The following is a 26,164-nucleotide window of genomic DNA, read 5'->3' as shown; positions in this document are numbered from 1 at the left end:
TTCTTTATTTTGCTCTGCAGCAGTTATTTCCACTATTTTATCTTCCACCTCACTTATCCGTTCTTCTGCCTCAGTTATTCTGCTATTGATCCCATCTAGAGTATTTTTTATTTCATTTATTGTGTTTTTAATTGATGCTTGATTCATCTTTAGTTCTTCTAGGTCCTTGTTAACTGTTTCTTGCATTTTGTCTATTCTATTTCCAAGATTTTGGATCTGGGAAATAGAATCTTGGATCATCTTTACCATCATTATTCTGAATTCTTTTTCAGGTAGACTGCCTATTACCTCTTCATTTTTTAGGTCTGGTGGGTTTTTATCTTGCTCCTTCTCCTGCTGTGTGTTTTTCTGTCTTCTCATTTTGCTTATGTTACTGTGTTTGGGGTCTCCTTTTTGCAGGCTGCAGCTTCGTAGTTCCCGTTGTTTTTGGTGTCTGTCCCCAGTGGCTAAGGTTGGTTTAGTGGGTTGTGTAGGCTTCCTGGTGGAGGGGACTAGTGCCTGTGTTCTGGTGGGTGAGGCTGGATCTTGTCTTTCTGGTGGGCAGGTCCACGTCTGGTGGTGTGTTTTGGGGTGTCTTTGGACTTTTTATGATTTTAGGCAGCCTCTCTGCTAATGGGTGGCGTTGTGTTCCTGTCTTGCTAGTTGTTTGGCATAGGGTGTCCAGCACTGTAGCTTGCTGGTCGTTGAGTGAAGCTGGGTGCTGGTGTTGAGATGGAGATCTCTGGAAGATTTTCGCCGTTTGATATTATGTCGAGCTGGGAGGTCTCTTGTGGACCAGTGTCCCGAAGTTGGCTCTCCCACCTCAGAGGCACAGCACTGACTCCTGGCTCCTCAATTTGGGATGATTTGTTGTCCATTCATGTATTCCACAGATGCAGGGTACATCAAGTTGATTGTGGAGCTTTAATCCGCTGCTTCTGAAGCTGCTGGGAGAGGTTTCCCTTTCTCTTCTTTGTTCTCACAGCTCCTGGGTCTCAGCTTTGGATTTGGCCCCGCCTCTGCGTGTAGGTCGCCGGTGGGCATCTGTTCTTCGCTCAGACAGGACAGGGTTAAAGGAGCAGCCTCTTCGGGGACTCTGGCTCACTCAGGCCGGGCGGGAGGGAGGGGCACGGAGTGCGGGGCAAGCCTGCAGCGGCAGAGGTCGGCGTGACGTTGCACCAGCCCGAGGCGCACCATGCGTTCTCCCAGGGAAGCCGCCCCTGGATCCCGGGACCCCGGCAGTGGCGGGCTGCACAGGCTCCCGGAAGGGCGGTGTGGACAGTGACTTGCGCTCGCACATAGTCTTCTTGGCGGTGGCAGCAGCAGCCCCAGCGTCCCACGCCCGTCACTGTGCTCCGCGCTTTCAGTCGTGACTCGCGCCCGTCTGTGGAGTCCCTTTAAGCAGCACTCTTAATCCCCTCTCCTCGCGCACCAGGAAACCAAGAGGGAAGAAAAAGTCTCTTGCCTCTTCGGCAGCTCCAGAGTTTTCCCGGACTCCCTGCCGGCTAGCTGTGGCTCATTAGCCCCCTTCTGGCTGGGTTCTCGCCGCCAGCCCCAGTCCTCTCCCTGCGCTCTGACCGAAGCCCGAGCCTCAGCTTCCAGCGCCGCCGGGGCGAGCAGACAAGCCTCTCGGGCTGGTGAGTGCCGCTCGGCACCGATCCTCTGTGCGGGAATCTCTCCGCTTTGCCCTACCCAGGTATGTGGGGAGTTTCTTGCCTTTTGGGAGGTCTGGGGTCTTCTGCCAGCGTTCAGTAGGTGTTCTGTAGGAGTTGTTCCACGTGTAGCTGTATTTCTTGTGTTATTATTTTATAGAATATTTTTTGACTATATCTTGAAAACCCTTCTATTGAATTTTAAATTTTTATATATTTTTAATTTTTGAAGTTCCTTCTTATTCTTTCATTAATTTTTTAGAAGCAATATATTAGTATATTTTTTAAGATACAATCTATTCTCTCATTTTTTGGAGGATATTCATATAGTTTGTGTATTTTCTTCTTCATACTCATCTATATTTTTCCATTTCTTTTTTTCTTTTACATTTATTTTTTCCCCATTTTCCTTCAATGCACAGTGATCTTTGATTGTCCATTGATATTGGGCTTCAGAAGCCACCTGGAAGTTATTGTATGTATATAGGGTATGATAGAGGATTTCACCACCATTCAATTAGATGATAAATTAACTTCTCAATGGGTATAAGCCCAATCAGTATGTGGAATTATTTGTTCTAGAATTGATCAGTTTCTTCAAAGAAGAGTCATCTAATATTCTACATGAGTAGCTGGTACCTGCATGCTAGCATTCTGAAAACAAGCGGGTCAGTTATGTGACTTTTCACTTAGTTCCTCTATCTCCTGTCTTGTGGTTCATTCTGTTCTATATTCTAGCAGTAGTTATGAGCCACGAATCTTCCTATTACAGTCCCCCCCCACCCCCAGAAAACACACCTCTAGACAACAAAGGAGAAAAAGGAGTTATTTCCACTTTTCAAATATTACAAATAATGCTGCTGTCAACATTCATGCACAAAATTGTACAAATGTACAAAATTAAGAAAAGATTTTTTGTACAAATGTACAAAAAAATCACCTAAATAAAAAATATAGAAGTTTTAGTGTCCAATATTCTTTCAATATGTTTGACAAACAGAAAACCTGCTGGATAAATGGCTCAAATCTTAATAGGTAATAATGATGTGGCAGCATCAGAGTAAATATAAAGTCAAATATTTACCCAACATAAAACAGCTACATACTCTTTAAATAATAAAAAACAAATGATCAATGGCCAACCCAAACCCCATTACTTTCAAAAAGAGTTTTGAAACTTGCATTTCCAGTTGATTGTCCACTGATTTAAAAGGTTGGTTTTATGCTGACCATTGATTTTTTTAATGAAATGGCCAATAGTGAAGTCAATGCATTACACCACACATTCCAGAAAGCAACCTTCCCTGACTTTATTCAGACCAAACTAATTGCTAAATTAGATGACCATTCAACGTTATTGAGTGCATTTCAAATACTTTCTTCTGAACCAAAAACTAAACAGGCTTTGGTCACTACTGCATTGCTAATACAAAATCAAGAAGTGACTGTCTTTCTGGAATATTAATAAAGTAGGCCTGGGGACATGATATTAGTGTGTAGTGGAGATAAGGAGGAAGGAGTCAGGGTGCTGTAGTAATTTCCTAAGCAAGGAAATGAGTTGGTAGAAGTGGAAGAAGTTCAGAGTCAGCTGACACCTCATGGTCAAATAGTTTGCAATTAGGAATTGACCAACTGGCTCTTTGTCAGAGTTATAAGCTATTAACAACAGGAAACATTTTCCTAAATGCATTTCATAGTAGGTGATTTAATGAAAAAAGCTTGGACAGTTTTCATAATTCAGAAATTTTGAGATACTAATGTCTTTTTTAAATTCTGTGTCATTTTTTTTGTATTTATAAACACTAACCTTATAACCATCCATTGAGATTTCAATTAGAATCTCATCTTAACCTATCATAGCTATTAAGTCACTATTTATCATATTGGTATCCTAGGAACAGAATGAGATAAAAGAAAAGAGGCAATTTAACATAGTTTGCCCTACATAAAATAAGAAAGTCTCTCATCTCGTCTTGAACCCATAGGTTGCGATTACTGAAATACACATTATAAAATATCTATGTATTTTGTGGTTTTATGCAAATGGTTATGATGATTGCTCTTTCTCACATTTAAAAATCAAATTTATTTTATACATGAAGATATTTTTCTAAAGAAGTTTTGTCTCTTTATAAAAATGAATATTTAATAGAAACTGGTAATATCTTATATGTATTGGAATTGTCTGAAGAAATAAAATGTTATTTAAATCTACTACTTTTAACAACATTGTAACATTTATTGATCTTAAAATAAAAGAATTATAGAAAATTGCTGTGATATTACTTTTTATGTTTCATACTGAAAGTAGGTTAAGTAATTTCTAAGCAGTGGGTCATTACTGCCCACAACTAACAGTGCTCAGCAGTTAGGATTTTAACCGCTGACATCATTTTCTTTGAAAACTGATAGATGTTATTTAATGCTTAAAGATAAATTGCTGCATAACTGACTTTTTTGCTGATAGCTTTGCCCTAAACAAACTTAGCAAATATGACCGAGAAGTTTCAAAGTAAGTTTGTTAGGAGAGACAATCTGAATTAAAATGTTCATACATTTCCTCTGTCAGATGTACTAAGAGGAATCAAGTGCTGTTTCCTATCTATTATTGAAGGGCAATTCAGGCTGATGCAAACATCTAAGAAAGCTCATGTTAACCTTTTAAAATTCCGTCCTTTACACAATTCCTCACTGGAAGGCTAATAGCTACCCTATATTTATCACAGGTCGTTTTCAAAGGTACAAGCAATGTCCACCTTAAGCACAGCTTTTGGAATGTAGGAAACTGCAGGAATGTATCTCTGAGGGTTTGTATGGTGGCTTATCTAGAGAAAGATGCCAAAATCACAGATGGAGGGTAGCCGGGAATGACTTCCCTCTTTTTTCCAGGGTCCCTGTTCCCAGTTCAGAAGGACTTGCAGAGACAGTGAGGGGACTTCGAAGTGCCTGAAATATTCCCTGAGGACCAAACTATAATCCATAGTTATCCATTTATATTGAATTTTCCTGGCATTTTTGTTCTTGGCAGGGCTTAAAGATAGGACTTGTCCTAAATAATTAAATAAAATTAAAGCTGTTTTTGCTTTCTCTAGGAAGACTTGAAAAAAAATTTTTTTTCATAAATTTATTTATCTTTATTTATTTTTGGTTGCGTTGGGTCTTCACTGCTGCGTGTGGGCTTTCTCTAGTTGCGGTGAGCGGGGGCTACTCTTCTTTGTGGTGCGAGGGCTTCTCATTGCGGTGGCTTCTCTTGTTGCACAGCACAGGCTCTAGGAGCACGGGCTTCAGTAGTTGTGGCTCGCGGGCTCTAGAGCACAGGCTCAGTAGTTGTGCTGCGTGGACTTTGTTGCTCCGTGGCATGTGGGATCTTCCTGGACCAGAGCTTCAACCTGTGTCCCCTGCATTGGCAGGCAGATTCTTAACAACTGCACCACCAGGGAAGTCCTGAAAAATCTTATAAACTATTTTCTAATTAAAGATATTTATTTTGTCTAGTAGGTCTGTGTCTTTATTCCCGTCTTGCTCCTAGGTTCTTCATGACCACTTTTTTTTGGCCATCCTTGGTGTACTCTCAGGTGACAGGAGCTCAGGCTAACATTTCTACTTTGGTTTGATTACTTTGGTTCCTAGAGCTCCATAATATTCCCTAACACTGATGTGTAGTCACTGCCATCTCTCACCTACACCCTCAATATGCGGGGAAAATTAAAATACATAATTTGCTTCACATATAAATTCCTATAATTTTCCTAGAGAAAAGTTTAGCAATATTTATCAAAATACTTAAAATTATTAATGAACAGATTCTTGGTTACAACATTTAGAAATTTATCACAAGAGAAAAAATTTGCAAAAAGATTTATATATAGGGGATATACCTATTAGTAGTTTTTATTATCGTGAAAATTGGTAATAACCTAAATATCCAACTCAAGGTGCTTGGATTAAATAAAATTATAGTCCTACCATATGATAGAATAATATTCAGGCACTAGCAACCATATTGCAGAATATTTAATTCTGTGAAAAAAAAATTTATGTGTTGTTAGGTGAGTAGTTTGGGACACAAAACCAAATGTACTCCTTGTTTTATTTAAAAAAGTCAAATGTATGCATAAGTACAAAATAGTCTAGAAGGCTTATTTACTGAGGCTTGTTGTTTTGTAAGTGGTATAACATTTATTTTCTACTCTTTCTATTGGTAAAATTTTCTAAAATAATAAAATTTCATTTATTATAATAGACATAATTCTTCAGTAAGAAAAAGTTAATGTTACTAAATATCTTGTCTTTCCAAGATCAACTCTCTAAGTATCTGCAAGGTACCACATACATTAGATAAATGATTTCTCCATTCATAGATTTTTACAGTACACATTTTTCATAAAATTCTGCTGTTTCATATTCTCCTCTAATTGTTTCGGTACAAACTCTAACAAGAAAGTAGCAATCTCATACAGTCTCACGACTTGAATAGTATCCGTATACTGATGTTCCCAAATGTGCATTGCTAGTTCTAGGGTCACCAATGAATTCTGAGCATGCCTCTGGGATGTCTAACAGGCATCTCAAATTTAAGAGAACCATTCATTTATTAATTTCTGGTCAACTCCAACAACCAAACCCCAGACGCACTCCACTTCCAGAATTCCTTTTTTCACTTCATGGCATTATCATCCCCCCTGGTTATCTTCCTTATACTCTCTTTCTCTTGTCTCAATCTCCAATCCATCAACAATTCCTGATAACTTCACTTGCCATATTGATCCACATCCATCTGTTTCTCATATTATCCACTCTTCTTATTCTAGTCCCAATCAATTTCTACTCTTGCTCTTCAGGTCCATTTTCCATAGTAAAGCCAAAATTATCTTTATAAAACATAAATTAAATTCATCATACTCTGCCAAAAGCCTTTAAATGGTTTCCTTTCCCACTTAGGAGAAAACTGAAATGCCCTACCAGAGCCTACCAGTTTCCCCTTAATTCATTTTATGTTTTCTTCTCTTCTGTATTCATTCTGTTCCAGACACATGGCTTTCTCTCTGTTCTCTGGATACAATTAACCTACTCCTGCCATAATTCCTTGAATGTATTATTTCCTCTGCCTCAAACATAGTTCTCCCCAATTTTCCTATGATTCCTTCTCCCTTTCCTATGATTCCTTGTCAATCAGTATAAACCCAGCAGCCCCCCAACTTGGAATGGCCTCCACTAGCTATCTCTTCTTGAGTGCCTTTCCCTACCTCATCTGTTCTGTTTTCTTGATTTGTTCACATTTGCCAGCTACAGGCATTGTATTTTCCTTTTCCTTAGAATATAAATCCCATGACAGCAGGGTTCTGTCTGCTTTGTTCATCCATGTAACCTCAGTGCCTTGTGCAGAACCAGGCCCATAGTGGGAATTCAATAAGTATTAGTGGAATATTTTGAATAAATTAATGATTAAGACATTTACAAAGTGGCATTTTCAAAGTAAAATCCCTACCCACTTGTTTAATGACTCTAACTGCAGAGGTTACAGGGTAGAAAATGAGGTGTGCTCAGTGGCAGGCCTAGAAGAAAGATGTTTGGGGGCTAACATATGGAGACAGTTTTTGCTAATAAATATGGCTGGCTTATTTCCATATACTTAGATATGGAAAAAAAGGACAAGAGGAACTTTTGCTTACCCCTATGATGAGAGATGGCATTTTTATAGTATACTGTATTCTCGACAAATGCATTTAATATCCATTACAATAAAAAACAAACTCCAAACACAAATAAGTGATCACCTAAATCTACAGATTAGATTCTGAAATATGTTCCTTCTTCTACTTCCTCCTTTGCTCCATACTTATTCTCAAATTAATAAATTCTCACTTACAGAATATGATTTTCTGAACCCTTCCAGACCTGACCCTGTGGTGGGTCTTTTTAACTGCCCCCTGGATATTACAGCAGAGCAGCCATTCCCGCTAGGACACACATATATGACCAGCAGTCAGAAGTCTGGCAAAGTCAAAAATTTCTCTTCATCTCCAGTACAGCTGTCTTAGGAAAGAACATGCTCTAAGACATTAAAGGTGAATATTGTACAAAATATGACTTTCTGCTATCTTCTGTAAAAATCTAAATTTCAATCATACCATCCTAGTAAACTTTAAAAAGACAGACCTCAAAGGTAGCATTTTATTTCATATTCTCTTGTAACTCTGGAAGGAAACTTAAGCATGAATAATTGGAGATCTGCACACTAATATAAAGATGAAAGAATGGGACTCAATTTAACATGGGTGCTAAAAAAAAGTGGAATTATTTCCCTCTGCCACCTTGAAAAGGATATTGGCTTTGAAATATATGAAGCAAGAAGGGGCAAATATCATGCCAAATGGGCAACATATCAGTGAACCTTCCCATGAAGAATTTTTAATAAACCCTACATTTTGAGTATCTACTTATTTCTTTGTGAATATGGTTTTTTTACATGGACTCTTTTGTATATAGCAGCTCCATCCTTATTGCCCACAACAGGGTTTTCCATCTGTTTTTATAATATATATATGTATGTGTGTGTGTGTGTATATACATATACCATTAAAAAAGTTTGAACACACACCCACTCGACACATATTTATGTATTTCTAAACCATATGCATGTGCTATTGCACTGTTATGTATTTTATATACCTTCCTACAACAACAACAAAGAAAATTAAAAGAATGTGACAGAATAAATATACATTGAAGTTCTATATTTCCTTTCTGCCCTCCAGTGGCTCAGCTTGTGAACTCCCTGGGGAATGCTTACCCTATGCTGGAGACCACTAAGCTTTGCTGTCTCTCAGCGAAAGGAACCACTTTTTATTAAAGCTCTTTGCATTTTATGATCCATTGTGCACTAGAGGTTTTTGTTTTTGTTTTTTTGTGGTACACGGGCCTCTCACTGTCGTGGCCTCTCCCGTTGCAGAGCACAGGCTCCGGACGCACAGGCTCAGCGGCCATGGCTCACGGGCCCAGCCGCTCCACGGCATGTGGGATCTTCCCGGACCGGGGCACGAACCCGTGTCCCCTGCATTGGCAGATGGACTCCCAACCACTGCGCCACCAGGGAAGCCCGTGCACTAGAGTCTTTGAATAATACAGATCTACATACCATATTATAGCCCATGGTGCTGTGAGGTGTCACCTAGATGAAGGCACTTGTTCCTCCAGCTGTGCATAATATTGTTGGCTCTGACTCAGAGCTGAGTTAACATACCCTACCTCCACCCCACTAGCCCTCATCCAATCACTGGTCAATGTGGGACAATGAAGACCCACCTCCTTGTTTCAACTCAGTACAACCTGAAAGACGCCTCCCAGCTCCTGAGGTCCTACTGGGTTCAGGCGAGGCTTCTGTTAAAGCTACAACACAACTCAGTTGCTCCCTCTGTGCTGTACCCCTCCCTCCAGCCCCTTACTGACTGCAGGGCACTCTGCGGTGAACCTCCTGCACACACATCTCCGTTTCACAGTCTCTTTCCCGGGGAACTCCAACAAAAACATATATTCATCGGCATATACTTAGGAATCTAGTTTGTTTATGTGTCAAGTTCCTAATAGATTTTTTATTGGCCCACTGGAAATTTAAGAATTAAAAAATATTCTAGGGGCTTCCCTGGTGGCGCAGTGGTTGAGAGTCTCCCTGCCGATGCAGGGGAGACGGGTTCGTACCCTGGTCCGGGAAGATCCCACATGCCGCGGAGCGGCTGGGCCCGTGAGCCATGGCCGCTGAGCCTGCATGTCCGGAGCCTGTGCTCCGCAACGGGGGAGGCCACAACAGTGAGAGGCCCGCGTACCGCAAAAAAAAAAAAAAAAAAAAAAAAAAAAAAATCCTAAATTTTCCTGAATTCTCATTAGGGTCTCACTGAGTCAAGATTAACTTCACCTGGAGGTCTTCCTTGTTTTTTCTCATCATGGGGAAGCAAGGTTCCAAAAATGTGGCAGGAAGAGTGACTTCCGTCCTTCTGAGTGCCTGAGTGACAGTCACTGATGAGCTTAGTATCCTTGCCTCTGAGGACAACGGGCTTTCTCCCTGATGACCTCAGCCATTCTGACCCGGGCTCTGGCCCAGCTTCTGCTGCTCACTCTGATGTCTCCTACACTGTCACTTTAGCTCCTGCCCTTTTCCCAAGCAACTCAGTTCCAAGAAATGTCTCAGCACTTGGCCCACTAGCAGCATAAGGCACCTATTTACATTACCTTGGAGGTGTCTTTTTGAGGGAATTGGTTTAACTCACTAGTAATTATGGCACCACTTTTCTCTTATACTTTTCCTGATGGAACTTATTTTTGATTCTGCTCTCCAGGGTGAGAGCTCTGTTTTCCCAAGGTACCAGCCGTAGAAAGAGCAAAGTAGCCATTGCTGCCTCCTGGAAAGGAGAAATCTATGGTATTGGACACAAGCCGCCATATCTTGCTTTGCTCAATCTGCAGAGACTCCCATAAAAATGGAATCCTAAGAACTGGCCCCATATAAACTTAAGTTTTGCAGAACAATTATGAGAAGCATACCAACGACTCTGGAATAATATCAGTAAAAACTCAGTACTATGTTTAGGTATAGATTCTAACATAGAACACTAGAAGTCAGTATCAACTATCCACACAAAGTGTTGCTTAGAAAAAATTAAAATATATGCACATATAAATTGTTATAAAAAGACTAATAACTTAAAAAATATCCCATCTTAGCCCAAACCCCAACAGATGCAGAATGGAAAGTGGTTTTTACAACATGTAATATAATATTTGGCTTTCATTAATCAAATAGTTTGATGAAATATTCCTTTGACAGATACCTTCATGCTTTACTTGCCATGTAGTAAAAACAGCAGTATATACTCACTTAATTAAATAATATTACTAAAGATAAAACAAGTATTTCATAAACAACCATTAGGTAACATGTAAAAGGTGATACAGGAAATAAATACAAAAAATGCATGTGATTCATTTATGACTTAACTTTTGTTGAAAATGCAACAAAAACCTTCACAGCAAGGCTCAGAAAATTGCCTGGAAGGTGACTTTGGCATCTTCCATGCTCTTCTATGTGTTTTCTTTGAATGGTGACAGTAGTTCCCATGTCTAAAGCTTATTCGTTAGGGATGAAGCTCATCCTGAGATTCTCATTATTTATTGAAACCCTGAAGCCATGGTTCCTTTTACAGATAGATATTGTCCATCCATTAAAATACTGCTGCACATTGACTGTATATGAAAATCACTCAACCAAATATTTCCAAAACTCTAGATACAAATAATTTATTCCAGTACTCAGTTTCAGGTAGGATTATCAGATAGGATTAACAGGTTGATGACATACAATGGAAAGTCATCATTTACTAGTTATTACTAAGTATACCAATAAATAGAGCATTGGCACTTACCTGAATAACATGCTTCAGTTTATCAATAATCTGATTTATCACAGGATCGGTTCCTTTGACTTTGACTTCGGGATTTCCAGATTGGGCTTTGATTCCATTTCCCACTACACGCTGAGTATAGCTAACAAAGTGAAAAAGTGAAAGATACATGACTTAATAACCTGGTCACAGTATTATCTGCCACACTTTTTGAACAGATTCGAGTTCAGAATTTTACTCCTTCAAGAGTGTAAAATAATGTATTTTTTCTTGGACCAGAATCTGGCACAGCTGCAATGTTTTTTCCTGGTAAAACACTTAACATGCAAATACAGACTATTCTATTGGTATCCTCTCAAAAGACCCAACCAAAAATTGTGTTTTAATACTACTTACCAATATACTAAAAGAAGTTAATATACATCTCACTTTGTTACCAATCTTTGCTGAATTACACATGTCTGAATCCATATTATCTGGGTCAATTCACTTCATTTTACACAGTATTTAGATGAATCACAGTAATATTGTTTTACATATTGGACTACAAAAGAAATATATATATACACACATATATATGTCACATAATGCCAACTTGGTACTCAAACAAATATTTAGATTCATCAGTCACAAAGATGTATTAAGCACCCCCTCCTATATTCCAGTCCTATACTACATGACTGGGGTTATAAGGAGTTATAAGACTCAATTCTTCTCCTTACAGTGCTCATTATATACCTGGGAACATAACATATCAATTAACTTGTTCATTCATGCATTCATTCATTACATTATATTTAAAAGTTCTTACTAGATTCCAGCAATATAACTATCTTTCTTTTCCTGACAGTGTGGTGTAGCATAATGACAAGTGAACAGTTAAAGCACAGCACTAGGAATGAAGGAGACATTCAGTACGCGGTAGGGACAGCAAGAAGGAAGAGTATATGCCAAGCGAGAGGGAGGGATAACACAAGTAGTCAACATTGAACATATGGAGAAGTTTATTTGGACCAAGGCACTTGGGGAAAAACTAAAGGAGGAGTTATAGCTTGAGGCGGCCCTTGAAATATTAAGGTAAGGATAGGTCTTGGATGATGTAGTCAATGTGCACTCCAGGGCAAAAGATGACATCCCAGCCAGGGAAATCGCAAAGGCACGTGAGTAACACACACAGGGAAGCATAACTAGGCTTTTATTTACAAAGGGAGAGAACAAATGGGGGAAAGTAAGAGATGGGGGACATGCCCTGGAGGTTCCATCCCCTCTATGCTTAAGACTTTCCTCTGAGTAAAATGTTGCTTACATTAAAGTATCATGATAAAGTGGCCTCACATACTTTTCAGGAAGCATTTTCACATAATTTGTAATGTAATATCCCTTCTCTGTATTTGAGCAGAGTATCACAATTATGCACATGAACCTTCTAAATTTTCTACAGCAGGGGAAACTCTCTGAAGAGATAAAAAGAGGTTCCACTGTTGAGAATATGGCCAAACAGAAGGAGTTTCAAGGAATATCCAGTTATTCCCAATATTATGCATACCCAATGATCAATTTTCAAAAGTAGATCAAACAATTGATAATTATGTCCTTCCAATGATAGCAAATGATGGAACTCTTTGATATAGATAATACCAATTGGATGTGATAAGAATAATGATAGTAATAAATATTTTTATTTTTAAAACAACCTTGAACTCATCTCTTTATGCAGAAATAGAGGGTTTTAGAGTTAGGTATTCCAGTGTAAGTTAGTAACTTAGCAATATATACCAATAACAAATAGTAGAAGGAAAACAATTATGCATATACTATTAATGTGTACTAATATTCTTTAGTTAAGAAGAATCAAGTAAATTATAAATATTAGGCTTCTCTTAACTTCTCTGTAGCACGGTTATATTTTTCTTCCAAATATTTCAAGTAGATTACACATGTGGCTCCTTTATTAGTATGATCATTATTAATAATAATGATGAATAGTGTGAATAAATAAATGGATAAATGATGACTATGATTCAGGCATTGTTTTAATTACTTTCTTTGGAAGTTCTCAGTTCATCTCAGTGACAATCATTTGTTGTAGCCATGAGAACATGCCTCATAGACTTCAAAATATTGGAAATGTCATTGACCAGGGCACCTGCTGCTTTGCTCTGAAATCTATTTCTTTGTCCCCTCCAACCAATGACTGAGTGCAGCAGAGATACTAAAACAGACCCATCACTGGAAGACATAGCTTTCCTCTAATGGCCAATTTTGGCTCAGGATTCCCTGCAGCCCCTGCTAAACCTGCCTTAGACGGCACCTCATGCCAGAATGCTTCCACTCCACCTTGCTTTCCTCTCTCCTTCACTCTGGGTCACGTTTGCTTCATGGCCAACAGCTCTTCCAGCCTTACACAGATTCCTCCCCATTTTCACTCATAGGCATTTCACTTAATAAAACTCCTCTTGTGTTTAGTCCTTCTTTGGCATTTGCTTCTTGGAGGACCCAGAACAGTACACCATATAATATTTATACGATAATTATTCCCTATCTGTAGATTGGGGATCTAAGATTTGAATAGGTTAAGTAACTTTCCCAAGGCAACACTGTTGGTTAAATATACAGCAAGGATATGAACACAGGGAATGTGAGCTCTAGATACAATCATTCAATAATTATGAATGAAAACTCCTGAAACCAACTAACATAAACATATCATTAGCTTGGTGCAAAGTGTTTGGTTTTTTAATTGTTTGTTTGGACTTGATTTGTTTTTTTACTGTAACTACAGCATTTCAAAGTCTTCACTGCTTCTAATTAAAAGGGATATACAATTTTCTTCAAAAACTTCTTCAACGAACAGTTGTATATTACTAGATAAAGAGTGAAATAACAGTTGTTGGCAGGGTGAGACTAAACTAATAGACTACAAGTTTGCCTTAAGATTTTCCTTTGTTTCACCTGAAATACAGACATAATGCCAACAATGGAAACTGAGACTCCTCTCTTAACTTTAAATAAACACTTACTTGGTTCACATCTTGATTTATTTATAGACCATGAAACTTTCTTTTAACATTCAAGAATACTGTTCCACATTAATCCAAAGAATTACTTATTTTTTGTTCTTAATTATTACAGTTAATAACTAGTTAAATTTATCAGAATTACAATTGATCAATAATCTCCTTCCCAGCTAGTATATTATCGAATAGTTCAGGATCACTATTTTTTTTTTTTTTTTTTTTTTTTTGCGGTACGCAGGCCTCTCACCGCTGTGGCCTCTCCCGTTTCGGAGCACAGGCTCCGGACGCGCAGGCTCAGCGGCCATGGCTCACGGGCCCAGCCGCTCTGCAGCATGTGGGATCTTCCCGGACCGGGGCACGAACCCGTGTCTCCTGCATCGGCAGGCGGACTCTCAACCGCTGTGCCACCAGGGAAGCCCAGGATCACTATTCTTATGTATCATTTAAGTAAGGAAAAAATATTGCAAAGCAGGGCATTTAAGATACTTTAAGTGAAACATACTTTAATAAAATTATTCTTTTCTGTTTTTGTAAGGTTAAGAAGAACCACAGTGCAATAGTGATACACACACACCAGAATGATTTAAATGAAAAAAGATGATACCAAGTATTGGCACGGATGTAGGGCAGTTAGAACCCTCTCTCCTTGTGGATGGGAGTTGAAACTGATATAAACCACTACTTGACATGTATCCGGGTATATACTAAACAATGTTTATGAAAAGAAAGGTATAGAATTTTCAGAGAAGTACTATGCAAAATAGCCCCCAACTGGACAAAGCCCAAATATCCTTAAACATTAGCGTGGGCAAATAAATGGTAGAATATTTACATAATGTCATACTATATAGCAATAAGAATGAGTGAATTACAACTATATTCTAAATCTTATAAGAGAAATATTCAATGAAAGAAGCAACATATGGAACATATGCTATGATTCCATTCATTAAAAGTTAAAAACTAATCAATGATGTTCCAAATCACCATAAGTACTACTCTAGGAGATAGTGTGCAGAAGTTTGAAGGGGGCTTTCTGGGGTTCTAGTAATATGTTTCTTGATTTGGATCCTGGTTCCACAAGAGTGCTCATTTTATATTTAAAAAAAAAGAATTGAACTGCAGAGTTAAAATTTGGATACCTCACTGTACACGTGTATTTTCAACCTAAACAAAACATTTATGTTGAAAACTTCTTGTGCTCTTTTTCTTAATATGCATACAACAGACAAATTTGCATTGAACAATGTATAAATAAAAGATCAACATAGGTATTTTTAACACGGGCTAAATGGTTTTGTCATCATAAAATTAGTAATTTAGGCTCCTAGTTTGACACAAAAACTCCCTGCAGACTTTAATTTGCATGCAAAAAATACAGTTACTAAATCAAATAAAAGTTTTTCCAACAGACTTCTTATATGAGTTTTTCTCATTATGAAATTTTAATAAATCATTAATCACTCTTTTTCCTCCTAAATGTACAAGTAATGGATAAAACATTTCAAGGAACCCTACAGAAGTTTCTTGACTTGAAAAACTGCTCACATTTCAATGAGAAGGAGGGAACAAAACACACACAAAAGAGAGGCCAATTTTTTGTTAGAGAAGTAATAGACCCACCATCTGTGCCTGTTTCTTTTAAGCAGGTCTGGGAATGGATGACAGTAGTTTCATAGGAATACTCGTTCCACAAGTATGACTTGTTTCTCATTAACATGGCAAAAAGGAAAGTATGGATATATTTACCTTCTATAAAAATGTTTTAAAATGATGATTAACAAGATTCCAGTTCTCTTTGTGTTCAACAGATGAAATATTAAAAAGAAGTGCTAATACATCTACACACGATATGTCATTAGGAAGTCATTTCTCCTGACATTACCAACATTTCTTATTTGAAACACACCATGCCCTCTTGGCTGATATTAATTTCATTTTCTTGGGAATGCAATAGAATGTGTTTAGATTCACATCAAAAGTATGGTATTTTGATGTGTACATATACAATTTCAGGTGGAAAAAATATATAAAATCTGACCCTGACATTCATTATGAATCATTAAAGTGATCTGTCTTAGAAGTTTTTGATAGTTTCACTGGGACAAGATATAAGAATATGATCATTGATCAGAGATGAGGAAAACACCTTATCAGGGGCTTTCTCTTTCTACTATTATTGCAATCTGTTAGAGATTCGAGATTGAGAATGGGGACCATGTTGGTGGTGGTGGTAATAGTAGCAGCAGGAGTAGATGTTTTGTTTATATCCTTTTTTCTGACTTGGTTAGGTGATTGTATATTAAAATTCCTTCCATTTCCAGAGTTTTGAGTCTCCTAGTTTTAGGAGGTGTCTTTGATTCTGGTAAATGCATTGCTGTCTCTGGTTTAAAGATCTGGGAAGCACAGGGTAGGTATTCATCAGTGAACCCCTTCCACCAGAACAAATTTTTCTCTCAAATCATCTCTGGGCCCCCCTTCTTGGTTTTGGTACCAAATGTGAAGTAAGTACTAGTGATCTGTTTTTGTAACTTTTTCTCAAATACCTGGGTGACACTGGATGCCACTGCTGAATGCTGTTTTGTGCACATGCAGCTTCTATACAGCCCTTCTCCCTGACAGTGAAGGTCTTAATCTTCGAACTCTCACAACAGATAGGAGTCATATGATTGATTTCATGTGCCAGGTTTAAGAGAATAACCTTTCATGATAGGTAAGAGGCCTACAGGGGATTTAGAGAATGCAGATATCTGTAGAATCAATTCAAAAAGATTCAACCTTCTGTGATTCCACTATCTCACTTCAACTGTTGAGCCACAAACTATTTTTAAGTTAATTTCTACCATTTATTTGACTTTATAATTATAGATAATAATGTCTAAGTTTGAAATATATGTTTCTGACCTTAAATAATGAAGTCAAGATAAATAGAATTGATAGAGACCTTATTATGGCCTTTATTATTATTTGTAGATAACTAAGTAGCTACTGAGGATATCATAGTTTGTGATATAACATTATTCTAATAAGGTAATGTGATGCTTTGTATAGCAATCAACAAGGAATTTTTAGCAGATCACTACATATAATGTTATATAAATTTCATTTCACCAACCTTTTGTTAGAGACATTACAAAATCCTAAAAGTCCCTAGAATCTTACAGTTTTTTGTATTGTTTTGCAAATGTAATTGGCACCAACATTAGTTAAACTTCAGACATGAAACTAACAACTGCATCAAAATATACTTTAAAATTAGTTGCGAGATACAATAATTCTCAGATTATCAACCTACCATGCAAATGAACCACCCAGGTATTTCCTACCAATACATAACACAATAAAATCAGAGAGAAAGAAACTCTGAATTTCAGAGCATACTAGTTTCCTAGGGCCACAATAACAAACTACCACAAAGTAGCTGTTTCCACAATCCTACACAGCAAACAGATGAGCAATTTACAAATAAACACCAACGAGAGGGGGAAGGGCACTCATAATGGTAAGATATATTTTAACTGATGGACAGTTAATTAAATATTTTTTAATATATTTATTAATCCTACCTTTAATGGAATCATTTTCTTTTTTCTTCCTTTACTTTTGGAAATTTGTAGCTTGTTTTTTTTTTTTTATAAAGGACACTCTTTGACAAATACAGTTTTCAAAGTTTAAATCCATCATCAATACTCTATTAATTGGACAGTTTTGATATGTGGTTGGTCCATGTATTTTTGGATTGGGGGTGGGAATCTGTCAAGGAAGCCAACAAGCTCAGTATTATGTAGCTTCTATTGTAAATACTTCTGTCTGCTCTTATTTTAAGCATGGCCAAATAAATTGGTTAGAATATTAATGAAAGTCAGACATAATAACATAAGAAGAACTACATGGAAAAAATGCTTATATATAACATAGACATAATATATAATATAATAATATAGTATATAATATATAATGCATATACATGTAAACATTTACATATACATAAAATAAACATTTATATGCACAATAATATATAGGCATATATTTATATGTACTTATACACACATACACACACATACCCTACTGTTCCCGTATTCACTTTCTTTACATTCATTTTCAATAGCAAAAAAGTGGACTTCCTGGGCCCATAACAGAGATTTGAAATTTTAAAAGATTTGTAAATAATTTTTCTTAAGGAAAGTAAGCCTGTAGTAATTAATTAGTATATAGAAAACAATTAGAAGTTGAGCATAACACATCCGTTTGAATACCCAGTTTCAACCCTGTCTCCAATCCCAACTTAAAGTTCTGTCAATTTTGTGGTCTGTTGAATCTCAAAAAATACAAATTGATAGGTTTCACATCACAGTTGTTATGGAGAGGAAGCTGCAGGAGGTGGGGAAATAACTCAGCTTTCTGTCCATACCTCATCTTAACTACACCACAGCCAAATTCCTACTATCAGACAGTCCTGAAAAAACAATCCACTTGTGTAATGGACTCTAATTTGTGTTCACTTGCATATAGGAGAAAATTGCTTCTCCAGCTATTTCTTGGCAAACCCAGTTATGCGGTGCAAAAAAAACAGCTGGACCTAGTTCCACAGACAGAACTCTATGTGCCTAGGGACTTTCAGATTCCTACAGTTGTGATTCCTCTCTGGACATACTTGGCTGACTCAGCATGTGAAAAAGATGGATGCACAGAAGGCAGGAGGTTTCTGATGGCTGGCAGAGTCCAAACAGAATGGGTGTTTCTGGTCCAGATGACCTGGAGATTCTGTACCTCGAGGCAAACTTGACCAACCTCTCCCTCACTCTCTGCGCTTTCCCTGTACTTCCCCTCTTTCAGTCATTTAAATGATTTCTGCAAGGTCCTTCGGTTTACACTCTTTTCCTCCTGCCTAGAAACTTCTATCTCTTTCCCCCAAGTCACTACACCAAGCTTTAAAAGGGGTTTTGCTAATGGGATTAAATCTGAGATTCTGAGATAGAGAGATTACCCTGGATTATCCATGTGGGCCCCAAATGCCCATATGGCATGTATCCCTTTAAGTAGAAGCAGAGGGAGTTTTTTGGTTATGGATTTTTTTTTTTAATTAATTAATTTTTTTTTTTTTTTTTCTTTTTGCGGTATGCGGGCCTCTCACTGTTGTGGCCTCTCCCGTTGCGGAGCACAGGCTCCGGACGCGCAGGCCCAGCGGCCACGGCTCACGGGCCCAGCCACTCCGCGGCATATGGGATCCTCCCAGATCGGGGCACGAACCCGTATCCCCTGCATCGGCAGGCGGACTCTCAACCACTGCGCCACCAGGGAGGCCCTTAATTAATTAATTTTATTTTTGGTTGCGTTGGATCTTTGTTGCTGCGTGTGGGCTTTCTCTAGTTGTGGTAAGCGGGGTCTACTCTTCCTTGCGGCACACGGGCTTCTCATTTTGGTGGCTTCTCTTGTTGCAGCGTACCGGCTCTAGGCACGCGGGATTCAGTAGTTATGGCATGCAGGCTCAGTAGTTGTGGCTCATGGGCTCTAGACCGCAGGCTCAGTAGTTGTAGTGCACAGGCTTAGTTGCTCTGCTGCATGTGGGATCTTCCCAGACTAGGGCTCAAACCCATGTCCCCTGCATTGGCAGGCGGGTTCTTAACCACTGCACCACCAGGGAAGCCCCTGGTTTTTGTTTTTTTACAGAAGTAAAAGGAGAAGGCAATAGGACCACTAGGCAGGGACTGAAGTGATGCGGCCACAAACCCAAGAATGCTAGAAGCTTGAAGAGGCAAGGAATGAATTCTCCCCTAGAACCACGGCCTTGGTGCAACTTGATTTGGGCTCAGCAATACTGATTTCAGACTTCAGACCTCCAAAACTGTTAGCTATCACATTTCTGCAGTTGTAAGTCACTCACTGGTAATTTGCTACAGCAGTCACAGGAAACTAACACAGCTAACTGCCAACTAGGGTGTCTCTTCTAGGTTACTGGCTCTTGTAAATATTGCTTGCTAACACTTTTTTTTTCTGGTATACATGTATCATTATTGTAATTAAGTAATTAACTGCACAATAGTTAGTGCCTATAACTCCCTTCTAGACTGTAAATTCTTGAGGTCAATTAGTGTGTCTTTTTTTGTTTGTTTGTTTGTTTGCAGTACGCAGGCCTCTCACCATTGTGGCCTCTCCCGTTGTGGAGCACAGGTTCCAGATGCACAGGCTCAGTGGCCATGGCTCACAGGCCCAGCCGCTCCACAGCATGTGGGATCCTCCCGGACCGGGGCATGAACCCATGTCCCCTGCATTGGCAGGTGGACTCTCAACCACTGCACCACCAGGGAAGCCCAGTGTTTCTGTCTTAATGATCCTCTAGTTCCAGGGCTTGACAAAATGTTTTGAATATGAGAGCTTAACACATATTTGCTATCTGAGTGCATATATGACTGATACAAAAGTAAACCAAAAAATAACTTTCAAGAGATAAGTTATCTTTTCCAGAATGAGTTCTTATGAAATTCCTCAATGTTCCTGAATTTGGTAACAAATCCCATGAATCTGTAATTTCATTTTAATGCTGATTTGGCCCAGTTTTAAATAGTTTCTGAATAGCACTTTTTAATGGAGTCTCGTCCAAGTTCTCATTAGAAATAAAAATAAATTAGTAAAACAGAACAAACAACAGAAACACTAAATCCTAAAACTGACACTCCATATGTAAACTAACTGTAAAAACAATTAAGTTAAACCTTCCTATCCATATGTTACTTCACAGGAGGGAAGAATTTCCTCTATATAAAATCAGGTAAGAGGCAGTTGGCTCCCCCTAGCCTGTCGCTGAGTCATTCCTGCAGGAGCCCTGAGAAGCAACAGTTGTTCTTCTACAGCCCCAGTCCTGTTTTTCCGAGGGGCCTAATATAGACTCCTTGAGAGACTGAAGCTACAATAAAAGAACAAGATGCAGCAAGATCCTGCCAGGACCTGGAGAATATTTCCCTCAAGAAAAGCCTTAAAAAAAAAAAAAGAAAGAAAGAAAAGCCTTGTTGGATGAAGCAACAGAGGAGCCTGGGTACCTGAAGTGACTTATAACCCAAGTGATTTGGGTCTTGATCACATAGTCTTCCCAGCATCTTCGTTCCCTCTGCTGCTGACGCCTCCCTGATCTCCCTCCCCATAGCAAGAATTCAGCCTCTTTTCCTATTTTCCCTTCTTTTTCCCACATTACAACTTTGTTATTTAGTACAAAAAGATTTTCATGAAGTTTAGGGAACAATGGAGAGAGTATAAAGCAAATCAGGAAATTCCTGATAAACACGTGACCTACGCCATACCAACGGGCTATTTAAAATTAATTTCAAAATAAAATACAGCCTTTCTTTAGAATCCCCACCCAGAAATCAGTAACATATATCATTTACAAACACTACTCATTCTTGCCCCCCACTCTACATGTGTGCTGAACATTGCAATGCGTCTTGTGCCTTGAACGAGACAGCATAGGACAGGTATGCACCTTAGCCTAGCTGAGCTACTCCAATAAATGCTTGCTGGCTACTGAGAGGATGTGCATGTCAACCTGCTCTCCTCCAGTTTAGAATTAAAAAGAAGCTCAGCCATCATCTCAAAGGTAAGTGAGATGGAAATGTGGCTATTTATTTTTTATTCAAAAACCTGATTTTAGATAAATATTACTACCTTCTAGGTAAAGAGAATGGGGAAAATATAACAGAAAACACACACACAACTAAAAATCATCCTGCAAAAACAAGAAAGGGAATATCATGTTGAAGACTTAAGGAAAGAATACCCCTAAAAATGATTTTACTGTTGAACAAGAAGAAATATTTAGAAAATTGTTTTAAACTACTTAAACTATGAAGAGTATGTAGAAAGACAGGTCATTTATGAAACAGGAGCTGAAAGTTATAATGACAAAATGGGCCTAAATGGCAAAATGGGAGATGGGTGAGATTAGGAGGTGTATATGAAAACTAAAATGCAATAACAAAATTTCCATCCACAAGGGGATCCGTGGAGAACAAAACTGATGCACTGAAAAGCTCAAGCAGCAATTGAATCAGGGCCCAGGGGGAAAGAGAAAGGCATAAAATGATGACAGAAAAGATGGTAGATGGAATGCCAGAGATGGGAGTTCTGACTCAAGAATAATTTGTGAACCGAGAAAGAAACAAGAGTAACTTGATATGAAACAATAATCAAAGCAACAACTTAATATGAAGAAGAAAAGGACTAACCAGATTCTAGTGGCTGTGGTGGGAAAACAGTTAAGACTTACCCATATGTAGACAGAAACTAGCCAAACCCCAAAATTGCAAAAATAAAGAAAATATCTGACTGATATATATATAGAAAAAAAAGTTAGTTAAAAATAAACTATATCAGGTTTACTTTAGACCTTTCTTCTGCTGTGTGAATATATTAGAAGACGTGGAGACTTTAATAAGAATATGACCAAAAACATCATATCTATCAAGTTCTGTATCAAGGTTGAATGCAAAGGGATGACATCTCTATATATCCCACTGATCTGTCCTTCCAAAAATAATTTGCTCAAGGACATATCAGTACATATTGGGGAAAAATTATCAAAATTAAACGTTCAAGAATTAGGAAGTTGTGAATCCAAAATCCTGACAGGAGACAACTGATCCAATTAAAGTTCATTTTACATGTTTTATAATTGTTTACCACAAAATTTTGATTAAAGTAAAATTTCAAAAGAAAATAAGTTTTTAATAAATGCAATGATATTTCACATTCCTAGTTATAATACTAGATATTGAGGATTGTTAGGGGTAAAGGGAAGGAAAAGCATTCTACATCCCCCATCTAACATTGAGTGAACTCAAGAGATAGCATTAAACATTCCTGTAGGCTCTACTGAAAGTGTCCAGATTCAGAACACTAGTGACCATTTCCAACGTGATCATTCTAGTCTAGACCATATCTTTTTCCTTATCTGATTATGGCAAAAGACTCCCTCCTGGACTCCCAGCTTCACCTTGATACCCTTCACCTTTTCTTTACACAAGAGCCAGAGAGATCTTATTAACAGTAATTCAGGGCTTCCGTGGTGGCGTGGTGGTTGAGAGTCCGCCTGCCGATGCAGGGGACACCGGTTCGTGCCCCGGTCCGGGAGGATCCCACATGCCGTGGAGCGGCTGGGCCCGTGAGCCATGGCCGCTGAGCCTCCGCATCCGGAGCCTGTGCTCCACAATGGGAGAGACCGCAACAATGAGAGGTCAGCGTACCGCAAAAAAAAAAAAAAAATTGTGTACCATGATGAATATTTTTCTTTCAGGTCTCCACTGAAGATGAAAAATGGATTATATTTAAGACTGCAAAGAAAGTCTCACTATATTTTTAAAAGTAGAAATTATGTGGGTTATATTACCTACCCAAAAAACTCAATACGATTGTATAGAAAAATCTCAAACTATTCCTCCCAAAGACTGAATCTCATCACAAAGATTGACCCTGAGTCCTATTTTAGTCTTAACTCACAACATGAATTTGGTTATTTATTAACTTTTCTTGAACCTCAAGTGCCTTAATGTCTAAAATATCAGTGAAGTGGTCTAATTTGCAGGGTGTCTTGAGTACTAAGTGAAAGTATATGTGTATACTGCCAACAAGCATTTTAATAAATATTAGTACTATTATTTTGATCTAAAAAAGAATTAAAAACTATTCATTTTTAGAATGCTTCATTTTTCTCTAATCATAGATATAAAAGAGATACACAGAATCAAAGGGAAAAAATAATGAGAATAATACTTTTGAAATAAGAAGGTCAGTTATTTCTTATAAGAACATTTCCCGCAGATAGAAGTTTACATAAACTGCTTCAAAATAATACAAAGTCCTGAGGAACTAGCTCATCTAGTGAGTTTTATTATGCCAATATCAATTGCCTGGTTTAGATAATGTGCTACAATTATATAAAATGTCCTCTTTGGGGGAAACTGGGTAGTGGGTACGTGAGGGTCTCTGTATTTTGTTTGTAACTTCTTGTGAGTCTATAATTACTTCGAAATAAAAAGTTAAAAAAAATTCAAACTGAAATCCTAGAGAACGTGATTCAAGAAGAGAGAGAAAAGTTGCAAGACAAATTAGAGAGTGCCTTAGAAACAGTGAATTTAACCCTTCAAAATGAAAGAATTGGGAACAAAGAGAACTCTTACCTGAGGAAAAACATTAAAAAAAATATGATTAAATGAAATACAAATTTATTACTGAAAAAAATCCGATGAAATTAAGCAGCAGCAACCCCTGCAGTTACCAATCCACTACATCTGAAGTTTTCCAAAATCTCAGTTCTTTTTGAAAATAAGGTAGCCCCTTTAACATACCTATTTAGTGGTACTATAAAATATCAATTACCATTAAAAAGAACCTTATTGTATGCTAAGGGGAGCTACAAAAACAAAGGTTACTATTCTTGGAAAATGCAAACCAAGGGAAGATATGAAATTGTCAAGGGTAATTAGAATCAACTAGTAGAGTAAAGATTCCTGACACAGAATGAATATTTCTACTTTATGCAGACAAAAGGGCATCTGATAAAGGACACATACCATACATTACTCAGGAGACCAAACCTTGGAGACACAAGTCTGACATTTTCTATTTCCTTTAAAACAACCCTGCAAATCTCTTGGAACCCACAGCAACACACTTGGAGATTTGAGATTACCCGATAATTTCAGAACTGATGTTTGACATAACATTGATGTGTTGAATATTTTCCTTTAGCCACAGGAGATATCCAGCTCCAGAAATCATAAGTTAAAGGAGCATACACTCAATTCATTCTTTGTTATTGAGTGGTTTGTTTTTGCTAGATAATTTATGGAAAATTAGCACAAAATGACAGCTATGATACAGTGTAAGAATACCAAGCAGACGAAAAACTTGAATATTATTGCCAACACAAGATAAGAAGGGCGGTCAGCAAATAAAGGTCAAATGAAAGAATCAACCTAAGTTCCTACGTAATGTCAACTCTGAAATGCAGTTTCAGCAAAAGTCTAGACAGAGTTTGGTTGCCTTTTTTTCTTGCTTAAGCTATACTTTGAAATTCTCCATGGCTGCAGATATAAACAATTATCAAAATCCTAACAAATGTTTATTACTTTTGACTCAATAACTTAAATTTTACCATGGTGAGTAAATCCACAGAAGAGTAGTCCAAATACCAGGAGAAAGAAATTCATCATGGCATTATTTTAGTAGGCAAAGTTAAAAATAATTGAAGTATACATCAGCAAATTATGGCACATTCATTCTGAGGAATCACATACAAACATTAAAAATTATTTATAAAATTATCTATAAAAAGGTGACTTGGAGAAATTCTGGCTATACTATGTTAAGTGACAAAAGCAATATTAAAATCGTTTATATAATATTACCACAGCCATATGAAAATTATGCTTAGAATAATTAATAACACATTTTCAAGTATATGGTGAACATAACATTTATTGGACATCCAAGCCATTACTAAGAGTGAAAAAGTGGCTACTAATAAATTGTTTAGGACAAGAGGTCTAAATTGGGAATGTCCTAGAGTCACAGGACAGGTCTCACCCTACCTATGTTGTGTTTTACTATGTTTCAGACAGGGCTTCAAGTAGTTTGCACATGTAATCTCATTTAATCCACATGAGAACACAGGGATGTGGATAACATTAGTATTCACATTTTATAGGTGAATACACTGAGGCACAGAGACATTTAATAACTTGCCCCAATTTGGCGAGTTTGAATTTAAGGCCAGCCTGGCTAAGGAGTCTGTGCTTTTAATCACTGTGCAAAATGCTTCCTAGAAACACGGGAAGGAAACACACCAAACAGTGGAGACTGAATTTGGAGAAATTGTAATGCTTTCTTAAATGATTCAAAATTTTCTAGACTGTCTATGCCAATTGCATATCATTTTCAAAAGAAAAACATTTGAAATGAATCTGTAATTTATTAACATAAAAGAAAATGCTGCACCTATTTGCCTACCTTTTGGTATAAAATAAACTATAAAATAATAGTGATTGTGGATTAACAAATCAATATCTTGAAACCATTTGTAATTTTATTTTCTTAATTATTTGCTGATTTTATAAGTACAATGATCATT

At 37.7% G+C, this 26,164-nt stretch overlaps 1 protein-coding gene across 1 annotated transcript in view; it reads right to left on the bottom strand.

Moving 5' to 3' along the window:
- The window catches only part of GPC5 (glypican 5), a 1,328,413-nt gene that overhangs the window by 871,830 nt on the left and 430,419 nt on the right, over window positions 1-26,164 (bottom strand). The window contains exon 6 of the mRNA XM_060080202.1: window positions 11,048-11,168. Coding sequence (XP_059936185.1) covers window positions 11,048-11,168 — 121 coding nt within the window. The remainder of the gene's footprint in view (window positions 1-11,047; window positions 11,169-26,164) is intronic.

This window comes from Mesoplodon densirostris, chromosome 17, assembly GCF_025265405.1.
Source record: "Mesoplodon densirostris isolate mMesDen1 chromosome 17, mMesDen1 primary haplotype, whole genome shotgun sequence".
NCBI lineage: Eukaryota > Metazoa > Chordata > Mammalia > Artiodactyla > Ziphiidae > Mesoplodon > Mesoplodon densirostris.
This window is presented reverse-complemented; position numbering and strand designations above follow the sequence as displayed.